A 15,656-nucleotide genomic window follows, 5' to 3' on the forward strand; every position below is an offset into this window, starting at 1 on the left:
AGTTTGAGACCGGCCTGGCCAATATGGTGAAACCCCATTTCTACTAAAAAATACAAAAATTAGCCAGGCATGGTGGCACGCATCTGTAGTCTCAGCTACTCAGGAGGCTGAGGCAGAAGAAGCTTGAACCCGGGAGGCAGAGGTTGCAGTGAGCCGAGATCATGCCACTGCGCTCTAGCCTGGGCAAAAAACAAACTAACAAACAAACAAAAACTATGTCAACATTTGCATCTTATCAGAAGATACATAACATTCTATGTAGTTACATGGTGCTTGATTTTTGAGATTTATTTTACTCATTCTTGAGAGTCCAGCAGCCTCAAAATCCCTAAGGGCCCCAAGACCAATTCAGTGGGCCATAAATATAAATAGAATTGTTTAAGTCTGGGGTTAAGACCCAGGGAAGTCTGGGTTGGGGGGACTATGGAGGCAATTGCAGATTTTTACAGATTTTGTTGATTTCTATCGCCTTAATTATAAAAGTTATGGGTATGTATTATAGATAATTTTTAAAATGCAAATAAATATAAAGAAAATAAATATAACCCATAGTTCCATCACTACAGATAATCATTTGTAAACTTGTTGGTGTGTTTCTTTTCTACCCATGCATATCACATAAGTAGGACCATCCTACATATAGTGTTTTGCATCCATTCTTTTACCTAACTTTATATTGTAAATATTTTCACAGCATTAAACATTTCTCCAAGAACAATTTTTAATGGCCTCATTTCATGGTGTGAATATTACATAAACATTCCCCTATTGTTGTCTTTAAAGCGTCTAACTTTTCTATGCAATACACATGGTGGTGCTGAGCAACTTTTTGGATACATATTTTTCTGGCAGCTTTGTTTAGAAAAACAACTTCCAGAAAGTTGATTACTGAGTCAAATAATAAGAGCCTTTTTGAAACTTTTGATTATATATTACCAGATGGCTTTCAGATTCTATCCGTACTTAAGGCCACCAGTAATGTGTGTGTGCACATGTACGTGTGTGTCGCCCGTCTCACTAACTATACCCTTGCCACCTGCATAAGGGTTTGTTTTCTGTTTTTTTCGTTTTGTTTTGTTTTTTAGTCTTTGCTCTTTTGATAAGTAAACATGATATCTCTTTGTTCTCTTTTTAGTTTTATAGATTCTGTGTGAGGTGAAGAGGCCAAGGTTTTTAAGTTTGTTCAGGGAACAGCAGACAGGGATCAATGGAAGTGACATCAGATGCAGGTGGAGAACAGGGTTCAGGGTCCAGAATCCAATGTGGGGAGACAAGAGGGAGGCAGAGTTTGGGAAGGAACTCCTCGGTGGGGGTGGCGAGAACTGGGAAGAGCCAGACAAACAGCATTAGAACAACTGGGTACTGGGGTTTAAAGGCCTTCTGCAAGAGGGAGAATAGGGAAGAGATTAATTGCTGCTAATGCATTTAATTGTATTCAGTGAAGTCTTAGGGACTTCCCTCCACAAGTTCCCTTTAAGTCGGATTCTCTACCCCTTGGCAGTGGGGATGCTTGTTGAACAGGATGTCTGCAGATCCCAGAATGGCTGCAAATGAATCACCCTATGAATGCCAGTAGAGAACCAAGATCAAGACTAAAGCAATGATAATACATGAACATTGAGTACTCACTGCAGGCCAGGCACAGGTCTAAGCAGTTATTTAACTCATTTATCTTAACCACCACATAAAGCAGCTACTCTTACACTTATTTTACAGACGAAATAGAAGCACAGAGAAGTTAGGTAACTTGCCCAGTGTCAAGTCAGGAAGTAGGTGGAGTCTGGATTTGAACCTGCACATTCTGGCTAAAGCTCTTAACCACCGAATACAGAAATTTGGGAGGGGGAGCTAAAATTGCAGGACACATCCTGCCTGCCTACGCCGGCCGGAAGAAAACAGACGAGCAGGTGAGATGGCAGGGGCAGGACTTCTGCTTAAAATGAATCCTGGGACAGGATTCAGCTACCTTTCATTGGGCCCTAACTTCGTGCCAGACACTGTGTAAAGGGACTTTACGTTTAATCTTCACAGTAACCCCTTTGAGTGAGATACCGTCATTACTCCATCTTACTGATGAGGAAGCTGACGCACGGAACTGGCCTGAGACCCAGGGTCGGCTCAGGCCAGCCCTACGGCGGTGTGGTGGCTGCCCACGTGGCGCCCAGGAAGAGAAAAAATGGCGGGGCGGGGTCGGCAGGCGGGGGCGGGGCCAGGCGGGGGCGGGGCCAGGCGGGGCGGGGCCAAGGGCCGCAGAGCCTGGCGCGTAGCCGGCGAGATTTTGGTGGGGTCGCACCTGTTGCGTGACTCCCCCATAGTCCGGCCGCGGAAGTCCGACCCTGAATGCCCAGGGAGTGTTGAGAGAAACGTGGACGAGTTCCGGGTCCCGCTCTCTTGGGAGCACGTGGCCTACTCGCCTCTCGATTGCGGGGTTGGGTGGTCGCGACGCCGGGGTCGCCTTGAGGCCAGTCCGGCTGCCGAGGTCTGCAGGAGTCCGCCTCCGGCCAGCCGACAATTTTGAAAGACTACCTTACTTCCCCCATCTCAGTGCCCGGGCGGGGGCCCTTGGAACGAGTTGGCCGGGGTCTGGGCCCCGACCCCCCTGCTCTCCCACAGGACCCGGGCTTTCTGCTGTGCACCCTCGTGGGCAGCCTCCCCTCGGGACTCGGGCAGCATGGCCTCAGGTGAGTGTGTGTGCGGGCGTTGGAGGGAAGGTCTCTGGGACAGAGAAGTGCTGTGGCCAGGGTGACAAGAGAGTGGGAGCCCCAGCGCAGCCTGCAGGACCTAGAGAAGGCGGTCAGCTCCTCCTAGGAGGGCCTGGGGAGCAGAGTCAGAGGAGAAATCCGAAGAGGCTAGGGTCTCTGTCTCAGACCCCCAGGTAAGGGGGTCTCCTGGCCTTCCTAGGAGGTACCTTTTTGGCGACGGTGGAATTTTCCCAAGACAAGCCCCTCCCTCCTGGGCTGGGATTCTCGGTTCTTCCCCCTCCTCCCAGAGCTGGGCTACACCTGGAGCTGAGGGTCAGATGGGGAAGGAAAAGGGGTGCTGGGTTTTCACGGAGTATGTAAGCCTGCCCTGCCCCGGGAGGACGGTGTTTGAGCTTGGGCTCACTCGCGGCTGAATTCCTGTTTGTTATTCTTTTCTCTTTCAGGCTAGCTGGAAGGACCAGCTAGCCTGGACTTTGGCTTGTTTGCCCTGGAGCCCTGGCATGATGGGGATGAGGGCTCTTGGGGGGGTTAGTGGAGAGCTGGGGGCTGGCCCTTCCCCGTCTTGTTTTCTGCCCACCCCCTCCCCCGCCCCCCGCCAGGCCCAGACATCATCAGTCACGTCACTCCAGGGACTGAGGAGGGAGGGGAGGAATAAGGGGCAGAGATGGAGGCCCCACTTCCCGAGGTTGCCTAGACAACAGGAGAAATCGTGGCCAGGGCCTCTTCCGCCTGCGGAGCCGCTGCTTCCTGCATCAGTCACTCCCGCTGGGGGCGGGGCGGAGGAAGGGGTTGGATGTGGCAGAGCCAGGCCCCAGCCGGTGCCTCTCAGACTCCCCCGCTGTCGCCGCCGTGGTCCCAGCCATGGCATCCTATCCATCTGGCTCTGGCAAGCCCAAGGCCAAATATCCCTTTAAGAAGCGGGCAAGCCCGCAGGCCTCCACTGCAGCTCCAGGTGAGTGTGTGCTTCCTGGCCTCAGGATAGATGCTAGGCTCTGTCCCACCGCCTCTCGCCTAAGCGGCTGGTCCCTCAGAGGGGGCCACCTCCTCTGGCATCCTTCTGCGGTGGTGCCCCTCAACCTCAGTCTCAGGGACGGCCGGCTTGGAAGGTGGGGTAGGGAAGACGGATGTGGGTATGAGATGTCTGTGCCAGGGATGCTGTCCTGTCACAGCAGTGGGCATGGTGTGGGTGCAGCAAGAGGTGTGTATGCACACGTGTCAGCGTGTACATGTGCTAAGACTGCGTGTGAAGCGTGTGTGAATGGAGTGGGGGTGTGTGGGACTGACTGCTTTGCGGACTGGCTGCTCTGACTGGCGCCTGTGCCTTTACCAGGCGGGCTCAGGCTGTTCTCCTGTGGCTAGCTCCTCTTTCCAGCACGCCACCTCGGGATCCCCTTCACTGGGAGTCTGACATCTGGGCACAACCATTCCTGGCTGGCATCCCACAGCTGGGGGCTTGACTGTATCTATTGTTTGCTATTTGCTCATTCCTGGTCTATGTTGTGAGCCTCCTTAGGAGCATGGGGTGTCCTTGGTCAGGTCTGTGTAGGGCTCAGCCTGGGGCTGCTGCCTGCACTGCGTGTGCTCCTGCACCCTTTGGTTCGTCTCTCACTCTAGTAAGCATCTCTGCACCATTTGGAGCAGGCAACGTGGTGCGGCAGTGCCTGTCTCAGTGAGGGCTTGGCCGCCTGGCTGTGTGCTTGCAGAGGGCTGTCTGCCTGCCGTCTGCCCCCAGGCCTTGTGGCTAAGGAAGGACCCACCCTGACTTTGATGACCAGATCCTGCTGACTGCTCCCACCCCTGCAGCAGTCTGTAGCTACAGCCCAATTATCAACATCCCCCATTGTTTCATTGAAGATGCCTGGCGCAAGGTCTGCACTGTCCCAAGGCCTGTGCCATCCAGAAAGGGTATCCTCTGGGTGGGTCCCTCCCTGGCCCTGTTTGGGTCAGCAGTAGGGCAACTGGTACGGATCTAGCCAAGAACCAGAGACCCTTCGGTGGTGAGATGGTAAGAGCATCTGATACTTGTGGGTCAAAGCCCCGGACACCTCCGTGCCTACTGAGGCAGTCCTGGCAGTGTGTGAGGGGCTCCTGGTCGGGAGGGGAGGTGGGGTGCTCAGAATCTCGGAGTTGGTGGGAGTGGCTGTGGAGCGGCCCCTTCTGGCTTTTGCTTGACTCCTCCGTGAGTGTGCGGTGCTGACCCCTAGAGAAAGGACCAGTAGGGACCTGAGTCTTCTAGGCCTGGCCTCTGAGAGCGTAGAGGTTACTGCTTGTGTGTCACCTTCAGTGAGCCTGTAGCAGCCCTGGAGAGTGGCTTGGCAGGCTAGGGGGATGGTGCTGGCTGTTGGAATCTGTCCTGCTCACCGCAGGATTGCTGTGGAGCCCCAGACCCCCCTGCTAGGAAAGAGGCTTGAGATTTGGGCCTTTGACTCAACTCCTGGTGACCCAGTATGAACCAACCATGAGGGTCTGCGGTCTGCCTCCTCTAGATGGAGTTAGAAGTGGTCTGGGGCCATATGTAGGGAGGAGGTGTGTAGAATCAGGGTTCTTGGGCAAGAAAAGATCTTACGCTCTGGGGATGAGGCAAGTTCCCCTCTTTTCTTCCTCTTCCTATGTTGTCCTTTTCCAAGTGAGAGATAGAGTCACCCCCATCTCCACCCCTGCCAAGTTCACTGCCCTTTACTGGCCTTTGCCTTCGCCCTGCACTGGGCCTTCCACTGTTCTCAATGGGTGGGGCGACAAGTAGAAAGTATTTGAGGGCCCCAGGAGTTCATAATTGTAGGCCCTCACCTCAACACAGCCTGGTGTTTTGCAGAACACTTGCATAGCCATTATCTCTGTGAGTCTTACAGCAGCTGTGGCTAGGCAGGAAGGGACCACATATTGTCTCACTTGCAGATGAGGACCCAGAGCTTCCCAGAGGTAGGTAGAGACATGTCTGTCAGCAGGAACAGAATCAGACCCACACCCTCCAAATCCCAGCTCCCTTTCTCCCGAACTTATCCTGGACAGTTTGTCCCCTCCCTGATGGTAGCTTGGACAGGCGCTGCAGGTCCAGGAGCCTGCGAACCAGTTCCCTGAGCAGCTGGGTGGCGGGGAAGCCTCAGTGACTGGCCCCCATCTAGACTGGGCCATTTCCTCAGCTGCCAGCCAGCTCCTTCCCCAGCAGAGGCCCTGTCTCTCCTGAGGGACCCCATAGTCAGGGCCCAGAGGACAGTGCTGAGCAACAAGGCCACTGCCAGGGGAAGCCGACGTGGGGCTGCGGGTGTGGAGGGAGCTGCTCCCCTCCTTTTTCTCCCCTCTTACCCTTTAGCCAGCCAGGCCCTGCCCACTCGCTGTCCCCTAGGGCAGTGGATTTTAAGGAGGCTTGGCTCCTCCCTGCTAGCCTGGCCTGCCCAAATCAGCCTACCCTGCTTCTCCCCCTAGGAGCCTTGCATCTGGCTGGGTCCTCCCTGGCACTGTAGAGGTGAAGGCCCTCTTTAGTTCTGGAGTTTGTCTTCTAAGTCTGATGCGCCTTCCCTTGGTTTCCGGGCTCCCTTGAACTCCCCTAGCTCCGTGCTCACAGCTATCTCAGGGTCTCCCCTGCTTGCAGCTGCACTTGGTACAGCCTGTGCCAGCCCCTGAGGGACTGGCTGCAGCTTCACTGGCAAACAGGCGGGCAAGGGGCACAGGGCTGCTGGCCGGAGCTGCCTGCACTCTGCAGGTAGGATTCAGGCAGGGTCCAGGGTGCGCAGGGGATGGGGTCCTGGACCTGGGGCAGGCCCCTCCCTCTTCCCTTTGTCCAGCTTTGTGACCAGTCCTGGAGTATCGGGAAATGGGCACAGAGACTTTAAGGCTGGCTACCAAGGCAGATCCTGTAATCCTTCCCTAAGCCGGGGTAGAGGGTGCTGGAGGGGAGCACTCCTGACAGCAGCTGAGAGAGCCAGTTTGGTGTGGAAAGCTTCCCACTGGGGAACTGGGGCTGCTGAGCCCAGGGAGGGTCCTTTGGGGTAGGCTGGAAGCCTTGGCAGGCTCCAGAGACCCGATTCACAGCCCTCGGGTGCCAACCTCCTGGTGGTACAGATGAAGAGTCTGGTCCTTGGTTGAGAAAGACCCCTGGCTTCTGACACTCCCTTCCCCAGGGCCCTCCGTGGGACCTCCAGCCCAGGTCCTGGGGCCTGAGTGGCATAGACTGTGACAGCTCCTTTTGGAGGCGCAGGCTAAGGCCAGGGCACATCTTGGCAGCCCTGGAGTCCTGGGGGAGAGGGCAGGCCTCCAGGGAGGAGGTAGGGTTCCCCTGCCAACCAGGCCCTCCTCTTCCTCTCCTCTTCCCTTGAGGGCTGGTGCCCAGGTCAGAGCCAAGCAGTGGCTGTGGCTTCTCTTGTGCTGCACGGGTCTAGAATGTCAGGCGCAGGGTCCTGCCCCTTTGAGTGGAAAATCTGCTAGTCCAGGCTCGGGTCTGATCCTGGCTTGCCTGCTCTGGGGGCTGCAGGCTGGGGGTCCTTGGTGTGGCCGCCTGGTTCTTACTGAGTGTCTGGTGTGTGTTTCTGCGGGTGTCTGTGTGCGTATGTGCATGTGTGTGCACATGTACACAGGTGCACCTGCCTCTGCGAGGTAGTCACGTGGAGATTCTCATGGCCTGAGGGAGCAGGCTTTAGTCCTGGAGTCAGTTCTCATTCAGGGAGGTAATGAATCTACTCGTTCTAGGGGCAGATTCAGAATCCCCACCCCGAGCCTGGAATGGGTGAGGGGTCCCTGTGTGAGAGGTGAGGGTGAGCTCTTTGGGAGCTACATACCCACTTTCCCGACCCTGGGCTCTCTCAGGAGCTGGCCTAGGCAGGGTAGGGGCCCAGGGCTTTCAGGGGCTGCCCCTCCACCGTTTGACCCTGGCATCACTGTCTCTGCAGAGGCTCGGGGTGGTCTGGGGGCCCCTCCGCTGCAGTCTGCCCGATCCCTGCCGGGCCCCGCCCCCTGCCTCAAGCACTTCCCGCTCGACCTGCGCACGTCTATGGATGGCAAATGCAAGGAGATCGCCGAGGTATCGCCTGGCACCACCCGCACCCTCACCCTGTATCTCCACGCCCTGCCTCTGCTCCCCACACCCCTCACCTCAGCTGTCCCCTTACCTCACGCTTGGCTGTCTCCTGATCCTCAGCCTCTCCCAGGTACCCCTGGTCCTGCTGCCCTCACCCCATCCCCAGACTCTGTAGGAGAGGGCCCCAGGGCGGAGGGCCAGCCACGCTGATCTTCCTTCCCTCCCCCCAGGAGCTGTTCAGCCGCTCGCTGGCTGAGAGCGAGCTCCGTAGTGCCCCGTATGAGTTCCCCGAGGAGAGCCCCATCGAGCAGCTGGAGGAGCGGCGGCAGCGGCTGGAGCGGCAGATCAGCCAGGATGTCAAGTGAGCCTGGCAGACAGCTGCCTAGCCTTCCTCCATCCCCATCCAGACCCTTTCAGAGCCCCTTCTCTGCCCCTGTGCCTCCCACCCTCCCCTGGGGGTCTGTACAGGGAGCATAGAGTAGGCTTTGGAGTCGGGCTGCTAGGTTCTGTTCTGTCTTCTAGCCACTGGTGTGGCCGGGTCATGTGGCTTCACTTATGGGTCTGCCTTCTCATCTCTAAAGTGGGTGAGAACGGCACAGGGTTCTGCAGCTCTGCCTTTGAGAATCACATGTGACAACATGTGCACACAGCACCTGGCATGGTGCTGGGGCCTGGGAGCAAGGGCAGGCCCTCGCGATCTGCCTGACCTCTCACCCCTCCTGCCTCTAGGCTGGAGCCGGACATCCTGCTTCGGGCCAAGCAAGATTTCCTGAAGACGGACAGTGACTCGGACCTACAGTGAGGAGGGCAGAGGGGTGCGGGGCCTGTGGAGCTGCAGCCTGCCCCTCTGCCAGCTCTAAACCCCTCCCTTCAACACCCCCCTGCAGGCTCTACAAGGAACAGGGTGAGGGGCAGGGTGACAGGAGCCTGCGGGAGCGTGATGCGGTGCTGGAACGGGAGTTTCAGCGGGTCACCATCTCTGGGGAGGAGAAGTGTGGGGTGAGTGTGGGGCAGGGCCTTGAGTCTCCATCACCCGTGTCTCAGTGGGCTCCCCCAGCCTGGGGGTGGGGCTGGAGAGGGCGTTTCTCTTTCCAGCAGCTGGAGGGGCCGAGGGGCTGGCTGGAGCCACTTGATGTGCTGGACCAGGGGGACCTGAGTGTTTCTGGGGGTCAGGGCCTGCAGGAGTGGGGGATAGTTTGGGGTCTAGGGGACGGCCTCAGAGGAGGTCTCTGAGTCTGAGACTGAGTAGAGTGGTTGCATGTCCTCATCTCCAGGTGCCGTTCACAGACCTGCTGGATGCAGCCAAGAGTGTGGTGCGGGCGCTCTTCATCCGGGAGAAGTACATGGCCCTGTCCCTGCAGAGCTTCTGCCCCACCACCCGCCGCTACCTGCAGCAGCTGGCTGAAAAGCCTCTGGAGACCCGGACCTATGAGCAGGGCCCCGACACCCCTGTGTCTGCTGGTGGGACCCCCCATCTCTGCCCTACCCCACATGCCCTAGCCTCCTGGGTTTCCTGAGCCTGGTGCCTGGACACGTCTGCCCCGCCTGCCTCTGCCTACACCCAGGCTCCTTCCAGCCTCTTGGTGTGCAGGGCTGGAGGTTGGGCAGGAGCTGTCTGAACTACTGGGTCTTCAGCATCTCTTGCCCTCTGTGGGGTTTGGGCTGGGCAGCGGGCGGCTTGGAAGAGCCCTGCTCTGACTTTACCCTCTGTACTTACCCTGCAGATGCCCCGGTGCACCCTCCGGTGCTGGAGCAGCACCCGTATGAGCACTGTGAGCCCAGCACCATGCCTGGGGACCTGGGCTTGGGTCTGCGCATGGTGCGGGGTGTGGTGCACGTCTACACCCGCAGGGAACCCGATGAGCAGTAAGAGGGGTGTGGTGTGTGTTGGGGGGATGCAGTGTGAGAGGCTGCGTTGGCTGGGAGATGCCACAGGGCCGGGCTTGCTGTCCTCACCAAGCTCCCTTCCATGCCAGCTGCTCAGAGGTGGAGCTGCCATACCCTGACCTGCAGGAATTTGTGGCTGATGTCAATGTGCTGATGGCCCTGATTATCAATGGTCCCATGTGAGTCCCCTGCCACCCCAGACACTTAGCTCGCCTCCCAGCCCAGATTCTCCAGCCCCAGCTCTGCCCCAGACTCCTGTCACCTGGTGTCCTGCCCTTCCTAGTTACTGAGCCCTAGACTTCACCGCAGTCTACTGCTCTCTTGGTAGCCTCCTTCCTCACCCTCCCACCTGCTCCCTCCTCACCCTCCCACCTGCTCCCTCCTCACCCTCCCACCTGCTCCCTTTGCACTGCTACCTGGGCCCTCCCCAGGTGCCTCCCTTCAGGGCCTAAGTCCTTGCCTTGTTCTCATGCCCAGAAAGTCATTCTGCTACCGCCGGCTGCAGTACCTGAGCTCCAAGTTCCAGATGCACGTGCTACTCAATGAGATGAAGGAGCTGGCCGCCCAGAAGAAAGTGCCACACCGAGATTTCTACAACATCCGCAAGGTGGGCCCTCAGCCCATGGTCCTCTCCATGTCCTGATCCCACACCCCTGCCCAGCCTCCTCTCCAAGGGCCAGGCCCCCCACGCAGCATCCAGGACAGAGGGTGCCTTCCCATCGCACTGCCCTGGGCCCCAGACCTTCCCGGCCTCCAGTGGACCAGCAGCGCCCTGTTCCACCCCAGGTGGACACCCACATCCACGCCTCGTCCTGCATGAACCAGAAGCACCTGCTGCGCTTCATCAAGCGGGCGATGAAGCGGCACCTGGAGGAGATCGTGCATGTGGAGCAGGGCCGTGAGCAGACGCTGCGGGAGGTCTTCGAGAGCATGAATCTCACAGCCTACGACCTGAGTGTGGACACGCTGGATGTGCATGCGGTCTGTGCCAGTGGTGTGGGCTGTGGGACTGAGTCAGTTAGGGAACAAGGAGTCAGGGGTGACCTGAGCCTGCCCGTGTCCCCCAGGACAGGAATACTTTCCATCGCTTTGACAAGTTTAATGCCAAATACAACCCTATTGGGGAGTCCGTTCTCCGAGAGATCTTCATCAAGACGGACAACAGGGTATCTGGGAAGTACTTTGCTCACATCATCAAGGTAAGGAGGCAGCCTTCCCTACCAAGCCTCGAGCCTGAGGATCTGGGGGCTTTTGTGGGGTGAGACTCTAGGAGGGTGGGCAGATGGCCCCTGAAGAGCTCTGACTCAGCTCACCTCATGTCTAGGAGGTGATGTCGGACCTGGAGGAGAGCAAATACCAGAATGCAGAGCTTCGGCTCTCCATTTATGGGCGCTCGAGGGACGAGTGGGACAAGCTGGCGCGCTGGGCCGTCATGCACCGCGTGCACTCCCCCAACGTGCGCTGGCTGGTGCAGGTGCCCCGCCTCTTGTGAGTGTCCCTTGGAGTGGGAGGAGAAACTGTGGGGCCATGTTCAAGGGGTCAGGGACTGCCTCCTGCCCTCCTGGGATGACTAAGCCTCCCTTGTCCCTGCCAACCCCTCTGAGTATGAAGAAGGGCTTCCTGGTCCCACCCATGGTCTGTCCAGCCTGGCCCACCTGGGTATCCTTGCTTTTCCAGTGTGGTTCAGCCTCTGTGCTCTTGGGCTGAGCTCTGACCCTTACTGGCCTGCTGGGTTTCCTTGCACTGGCCCTGACTTGCATATACCTGCGTGTTATGTCTTGCCTGCAGTGATGTGTACCGTACCAAGGGCCAGCTGGCAAACTTCCAGGAGATGCTGGAGAACATCTTCCTGCCACTGTTCGAGGCCACTGTGCACCCTGCCAGCCACCCAGAATTGCATCTGTTCCTGGAGCATGTGAGCAGGCAGCACAGGGCTGGGTATGGGGAGGACAGCTGGCCCCACGCCCAGCTGCAGTCCTGGGTCTGACCCCAGGGTCTTGTGCTAGGTGGATGGTTTTGACAGCGTGGATGATGAGTCTAAGCCTGAGAACCATGTCTTCAACCTGGAAAGCCCCCTGCCCGAGGCCTGGGTGGAGGAGGACAACCCACCCTATGCCTACTACCTGTACTACACCTTTGCCAACATGGCCATGTTGAACCACCTGCGCAGGTGCCTGCATCACCCAGTGTCTGCTTGCCATGCAGTCTCATGCCCCACAAGCCTCACTCTTGGCACGCTGGGCCGGGGCCACCAGACCTCTGACCCACCTGCTGCCTGGACTGGATGGTTCTTCCTCTGCTCCTGGAGCTACATCCCTCAGCCCTCACAGCCAGTAACTACCCCTGTCCCTCTCATCCCAGGCGTGCAGTTATTGGCTGGAGGACATATGTGTGCTGGGTTGGGGGGTCAGGAGCCCTGGAGAGCCCAGGTAATCCCAGGCTCAGGAGCTGACACTGTCTTCATGTCCCCCAGGCAGAGGGGCTTCCACACGTTTGTGCTGAGGCCACACTGCGGGGAGGCTGGGCCCATCCACCACCTGGTGTCAGCCTTCATGCTGGCTGAGAACATTTCCCATGGGCTGCTTCTGCGCAAGGTCAGCGTCCGCACCCCCCAGCCTTCCCTCCCAACTGTACACCTTCCTCTGAACCATGCTGGCCCTTCGGCAACCGATCCTCCTCCCACCCAACCCTCAGACTGGATTCTACCTTCCCCACCCCAACCTCCAGCCTGGAGCCGCAACTGGATTTTTACTGTAATTCACCCTTTGCACATCCGGCCCGCCCTGGATTCCCCTCCCCCTGCCCTCTGGTGTGGCCTGGACCCCCAGAACCACTGTGCTCTACCCAGCCTCGAGGCTGCCTGACAGGCCCTCCCTCCCTGTTGCCTGCCCAGGCCCCAGTCCTGCAGTACCTGTACTACCTGGCCCAGATAGGCATCGCCATGTCCCCGCTCAGCAACAACAGCCTCTTCCTCAGCTACCACCGGAATCCGCTACCGGAGTACCTGTCCCGCGGCCTCATGGTCTCCCTGTCCACCGATGATCCCCTCCAGTTCCATTTCACCAAGGTCAGAGCCCAGCAGGCAGCCAGGCGAGCGGGCGTGCGTCCGTCTCGGGACGCTGGGGTCTCCGGGTTGGTGCTGCCCCCTGCTGGTGGAGCATAGCAGGCCACTCGGCAAGTCCTGCGGAGGTGGGGGAGGCGGGCAGGGGCGGCGGGTCAGGACGGCTCGGCTCAGGGAACCTGGCCCGTGCAGGAGCCGCTGATGGAGGAGTACAGCATCGCCACCCAGGTGTGGAAGCTCAGCTCCTGCGATATGTGTGAGCTGGCCCGCAACAGCGTGCTCATGAGCGGCTTCTCCCACAAGGTACGACAGCGTCTGCTTGGACCTTGGCATGACCGCTCTCCTCCCCTCCTCCACATTTGGGCTCCTGACCTGTTTCTGGGCTGGCTTGGGGTGGGGCACAGCCCCTCAGCGCTGGCTGCAGCCCTGTCCACTACCCCTGCATCCTACAGGTAAAGAGCCACTGGCTGGGACCCAACTATACCAAGGAAGGTCCTGAGGGGAACGACATCCGCCGGACCAACGTGCCAGACATCCGCGTGGGCTACCGCCACGAGACCCTGTGCCAGGAGCTGGCGCTCATCACGCAAGCAGTCCAGAGTGAGATGCTGGAGACCATCCCGGAGGAGGCGGCGGTGGCCACGAGCCCGGGGCCTCAGTGAGCCTGGCCCCTGCAGCGCCCACCACATCGCAGCACTTTGACCACGTTTTGTTCTCAGACCCCTCCCATGCTGTGTGGTCTCTGCATGTCTCCATTCTTCTCTGTCTCTGTCTCTTTCTTGCATGTCTCTGACCACGTCACTGTCCCTGGGCCACCTAGTGAAGGCAAAGCCTGGGAATCTGCTCATTGTTGTTTGGGCTCAGGTAGCACCTGACTGCCCAGGTACTGAGGGCCTCCCCTGCTGGTGGCCCTGTCCTGGGATCCTCAGAAGCCTGACTGTCCTACGGGTTTCTCCAGTGTCCACGGGGGATTGGGATGGTTGGGGGCCGGCCCCTCTAGCCTTTCATGTCCTGCCTGGACAAATCTAAGCTTTGGCCAGGGCTGAAGTTTAGGCCTCTGTTTTATGTAGCCGAGGGGCAGGCAGGGGACCTGTACACCTCTGCTGCGGGCCCGGGGCTGCCGAGGGTCTGTGGGGTTCCAGCAGCTTTGCACTGGGTAGAGCTGAGCTGAGAGCTCAGTCACAGCCCGGGGCTTCCTGGCCTGAGTGGGTAGACGGAGGCGGCAAGGGTGCTGGACCCCATCTCCGCCAAGTCACTGCCCAGCAGCTTTCTCTCCGTCCTGTCCCCAGCCCACGTGCTCCTTGGGTGTCAGCTTCCCGTGCCTCTGTGGGAGAGGGCAGCTGCCTTGTGTTCTGTCTGGGGCCACGGTCGCTGCAAGGTCCTGGATCTGCCACTCAGCCCTGGGAGTGGTGTTCCCAGTGCGGTTCCCAGAGCTTTGACCAGATCCTGATCCCAGCTGGCCCCTGTGTTGTGTTCCGGACCGAGGCCTTTGCTGTGAACTTCAGTGTTTCGTATGATCCATCTTTCCTAGCGCATGAAAAATAAAGATTATTTAAGTAATGAGGCAGGTGGGGTTTCTGTCGGGAGAGGGAGAGCCGTGGTGGGAGGTGGCTGTGGATGGAGGTGCAGCACATTCTGAGGGGAGGGACTAGGCTTGGGTGATGTGTGTGTTGTGTACATGAAAACTGACAAAGGAAGCTGTGGGCAAGAGGAGACGCCGACCGACCCTCATCCAGCCTGTCCCCTGTGAGGCGGACACCAAGCCCCGTGTCTGCGGCACATCCCTGTCACACCAGCTTGGGTGCTGGTGTCTGTTTCCCACCCTGTACCCTCCCCTCTTCCAGCCGCGGAGGGGAAGACTGGGAATGTGCACCCACAGGCAGACCTGAGGCCAGGGGCTTCTGGGAGTCTTGTTTAGGTGGCCCTCTCCAGGACCCAGTCTCAGAGATTCTGATTCAGTAAGCGGAAGGTGTGGCACCAACATCTGCAAACTCTCGGGCAGATTCCATTGCAAGAGGTTGGAGCAAGCCGGTGCCTTCTGATTTCAGCCTCCCCCACCACCTCAGCTCTGTCCCCTGTTTAATACACAATTCTGGAGCACCTTTCTGGCACAGAGGTTGCTGGAGTCTGTTGCCTGGGTAAAGAAGGAGAATGGAATGTGCTCTGCGCTGTGCAGGGTCCTGGGTGGGCGGAGAGAAGTCTGTCACTGTCCCTGCTGCTGGCTGGGGAGGCCTGTCCTCCCCTGGCTGGCCGCCTCGGAAACGATTAGCCCTGGAACAGCATGAGCTTGTGTAATTGAGGGCCTGCCCAGAGCCAGAGCAGCTGGAGCGGGAGGGGGAGGCTGGGAGGCTGCTGGCTTCTCCTCCCTTCCTGTCAGCCGTTCTCCCCAACCCCTGCCTCGTTCAGCAAGCAGGTCTGCACCTGGTCCTGCGCGTCCAGCGTGTGCCTGGGCAGAAGCTCTCATCCCTCCCCACTTCCTGGTGGCCAAGCCCCCTCCTAGTCAAGACCCAAGGCCCTTCAGTTCAGAGGACACCCCTTGCCAATTTATTCTGGCCACTTAACGGGTCACAGAATTGAACACCGGAGCCCAGTGAGGGTGGGAGGTGGTGAGTCCAGGGCGCCTCCACCCACGCTGGGCTCAGCTGCCCAAGGATCCCCCTTTCCAAGGGTGAGGAGAACTCACTTTTCAAGTAGGTGAATAATTTAATAACACAAGTCAGCTGTGTCTTATTTTTGTTTTAACAAGGAAGCAGGATTAGAAGATCTTTTTTTTTTTCCCTCCCAGATCCCTGTTCTTCATAGATCTTTCTAGAAGGTTTTTCAGAGGCAAGAACTGCCTGTCCCGTCTTCCAGCACTTAGGACTCCATATTTACTCGTGGCGTTTGTCATTGAATATATTCCTTCAGTTCATTTTCTTATCTCCTGTTTTTCTTAGTGTGTGCTGAAGCCTAGGCCTAAGAATATTACTCATTTAAAGTTCCTTAGCTGCCTCTC

At 58.1% G+C, this 15,656-nt stretch overlaps 1 protein-coding gene across 4 annotated transcripts; it reads left to right on the top strand.

The window, feature by feature from the left end:
- Window positions 1–2,055: 2,055 nt before the first annotated feature.
- AMPD2 (adenosine monophosphate deaminase 2) lies at window positions 2,056–14,225 on the top strand. 4 transcript variants are annotated; one of them, XM_017499279.1, is made up of 18 exons: window positions 2,056–2,681; window positions 7,586–7,716; window positions 7,944–8,074; window positions 8,443–8,511; window positions 8,601–8,712; window positions 8,988–9,174; window positions 9,438–9,579; window positions 9,690–9,779; window positions 10,078–10,207; window positions 10,387–10,581; window positions 10,668–10,799; window positions 10,925–11,088; window positions 11,389–11,515; window positions 11,607–11,770; window positions 12,074–12,194; window positions 12,494–12,667; window positions 12,854–12,964; window positions 13,114–14,225. In XM_017499279.1, the coding sequence occupies exons 1-18, from the start codon at window positions 2,672–2,674 to the stop codon at window positions 13,321–13,323; spliced, it is 2,400 nt and encodes a 799-aa protein (XP_017354768.1). In that variant the 5' UTR covers window positions 2,056–2,671; the 3' UTR covers window positions 13,324–14,225. The 4 variants fall into 4 exon arrangements, with proteins under 4 accessions (XP_017354768.1, XP_017354766.1, XP_017354767.1 ...); XM_017499277.2 differs by lacking the exon at window positions 2,056–2,681 and adding an exon at window positions 2,728–3,654; XM_017499280.2 differs by lacking the exon at window positions 2,056–2,681 and adding an exon at window positions 6,139–6,402.
- Window positions 14,226–15,656: the final 1,431 nt, after the last annotated feature.

This window comes from Cebus imitator, unplaced genomic scaffold, assembly GCF_001604975.1.
Source record: "Cebus imitator isolate Cc_AM_T3 unplaced genomic scaffold, Cebus_imitator-1.0 Scaffold256, whole genome shotgun sequence".
NCBI classification, from domain to species: Eukaryota; Metazoa; Chordata; class Mammalia; order Primates; family Cebidae; genus Cebus; species Cebus imitator.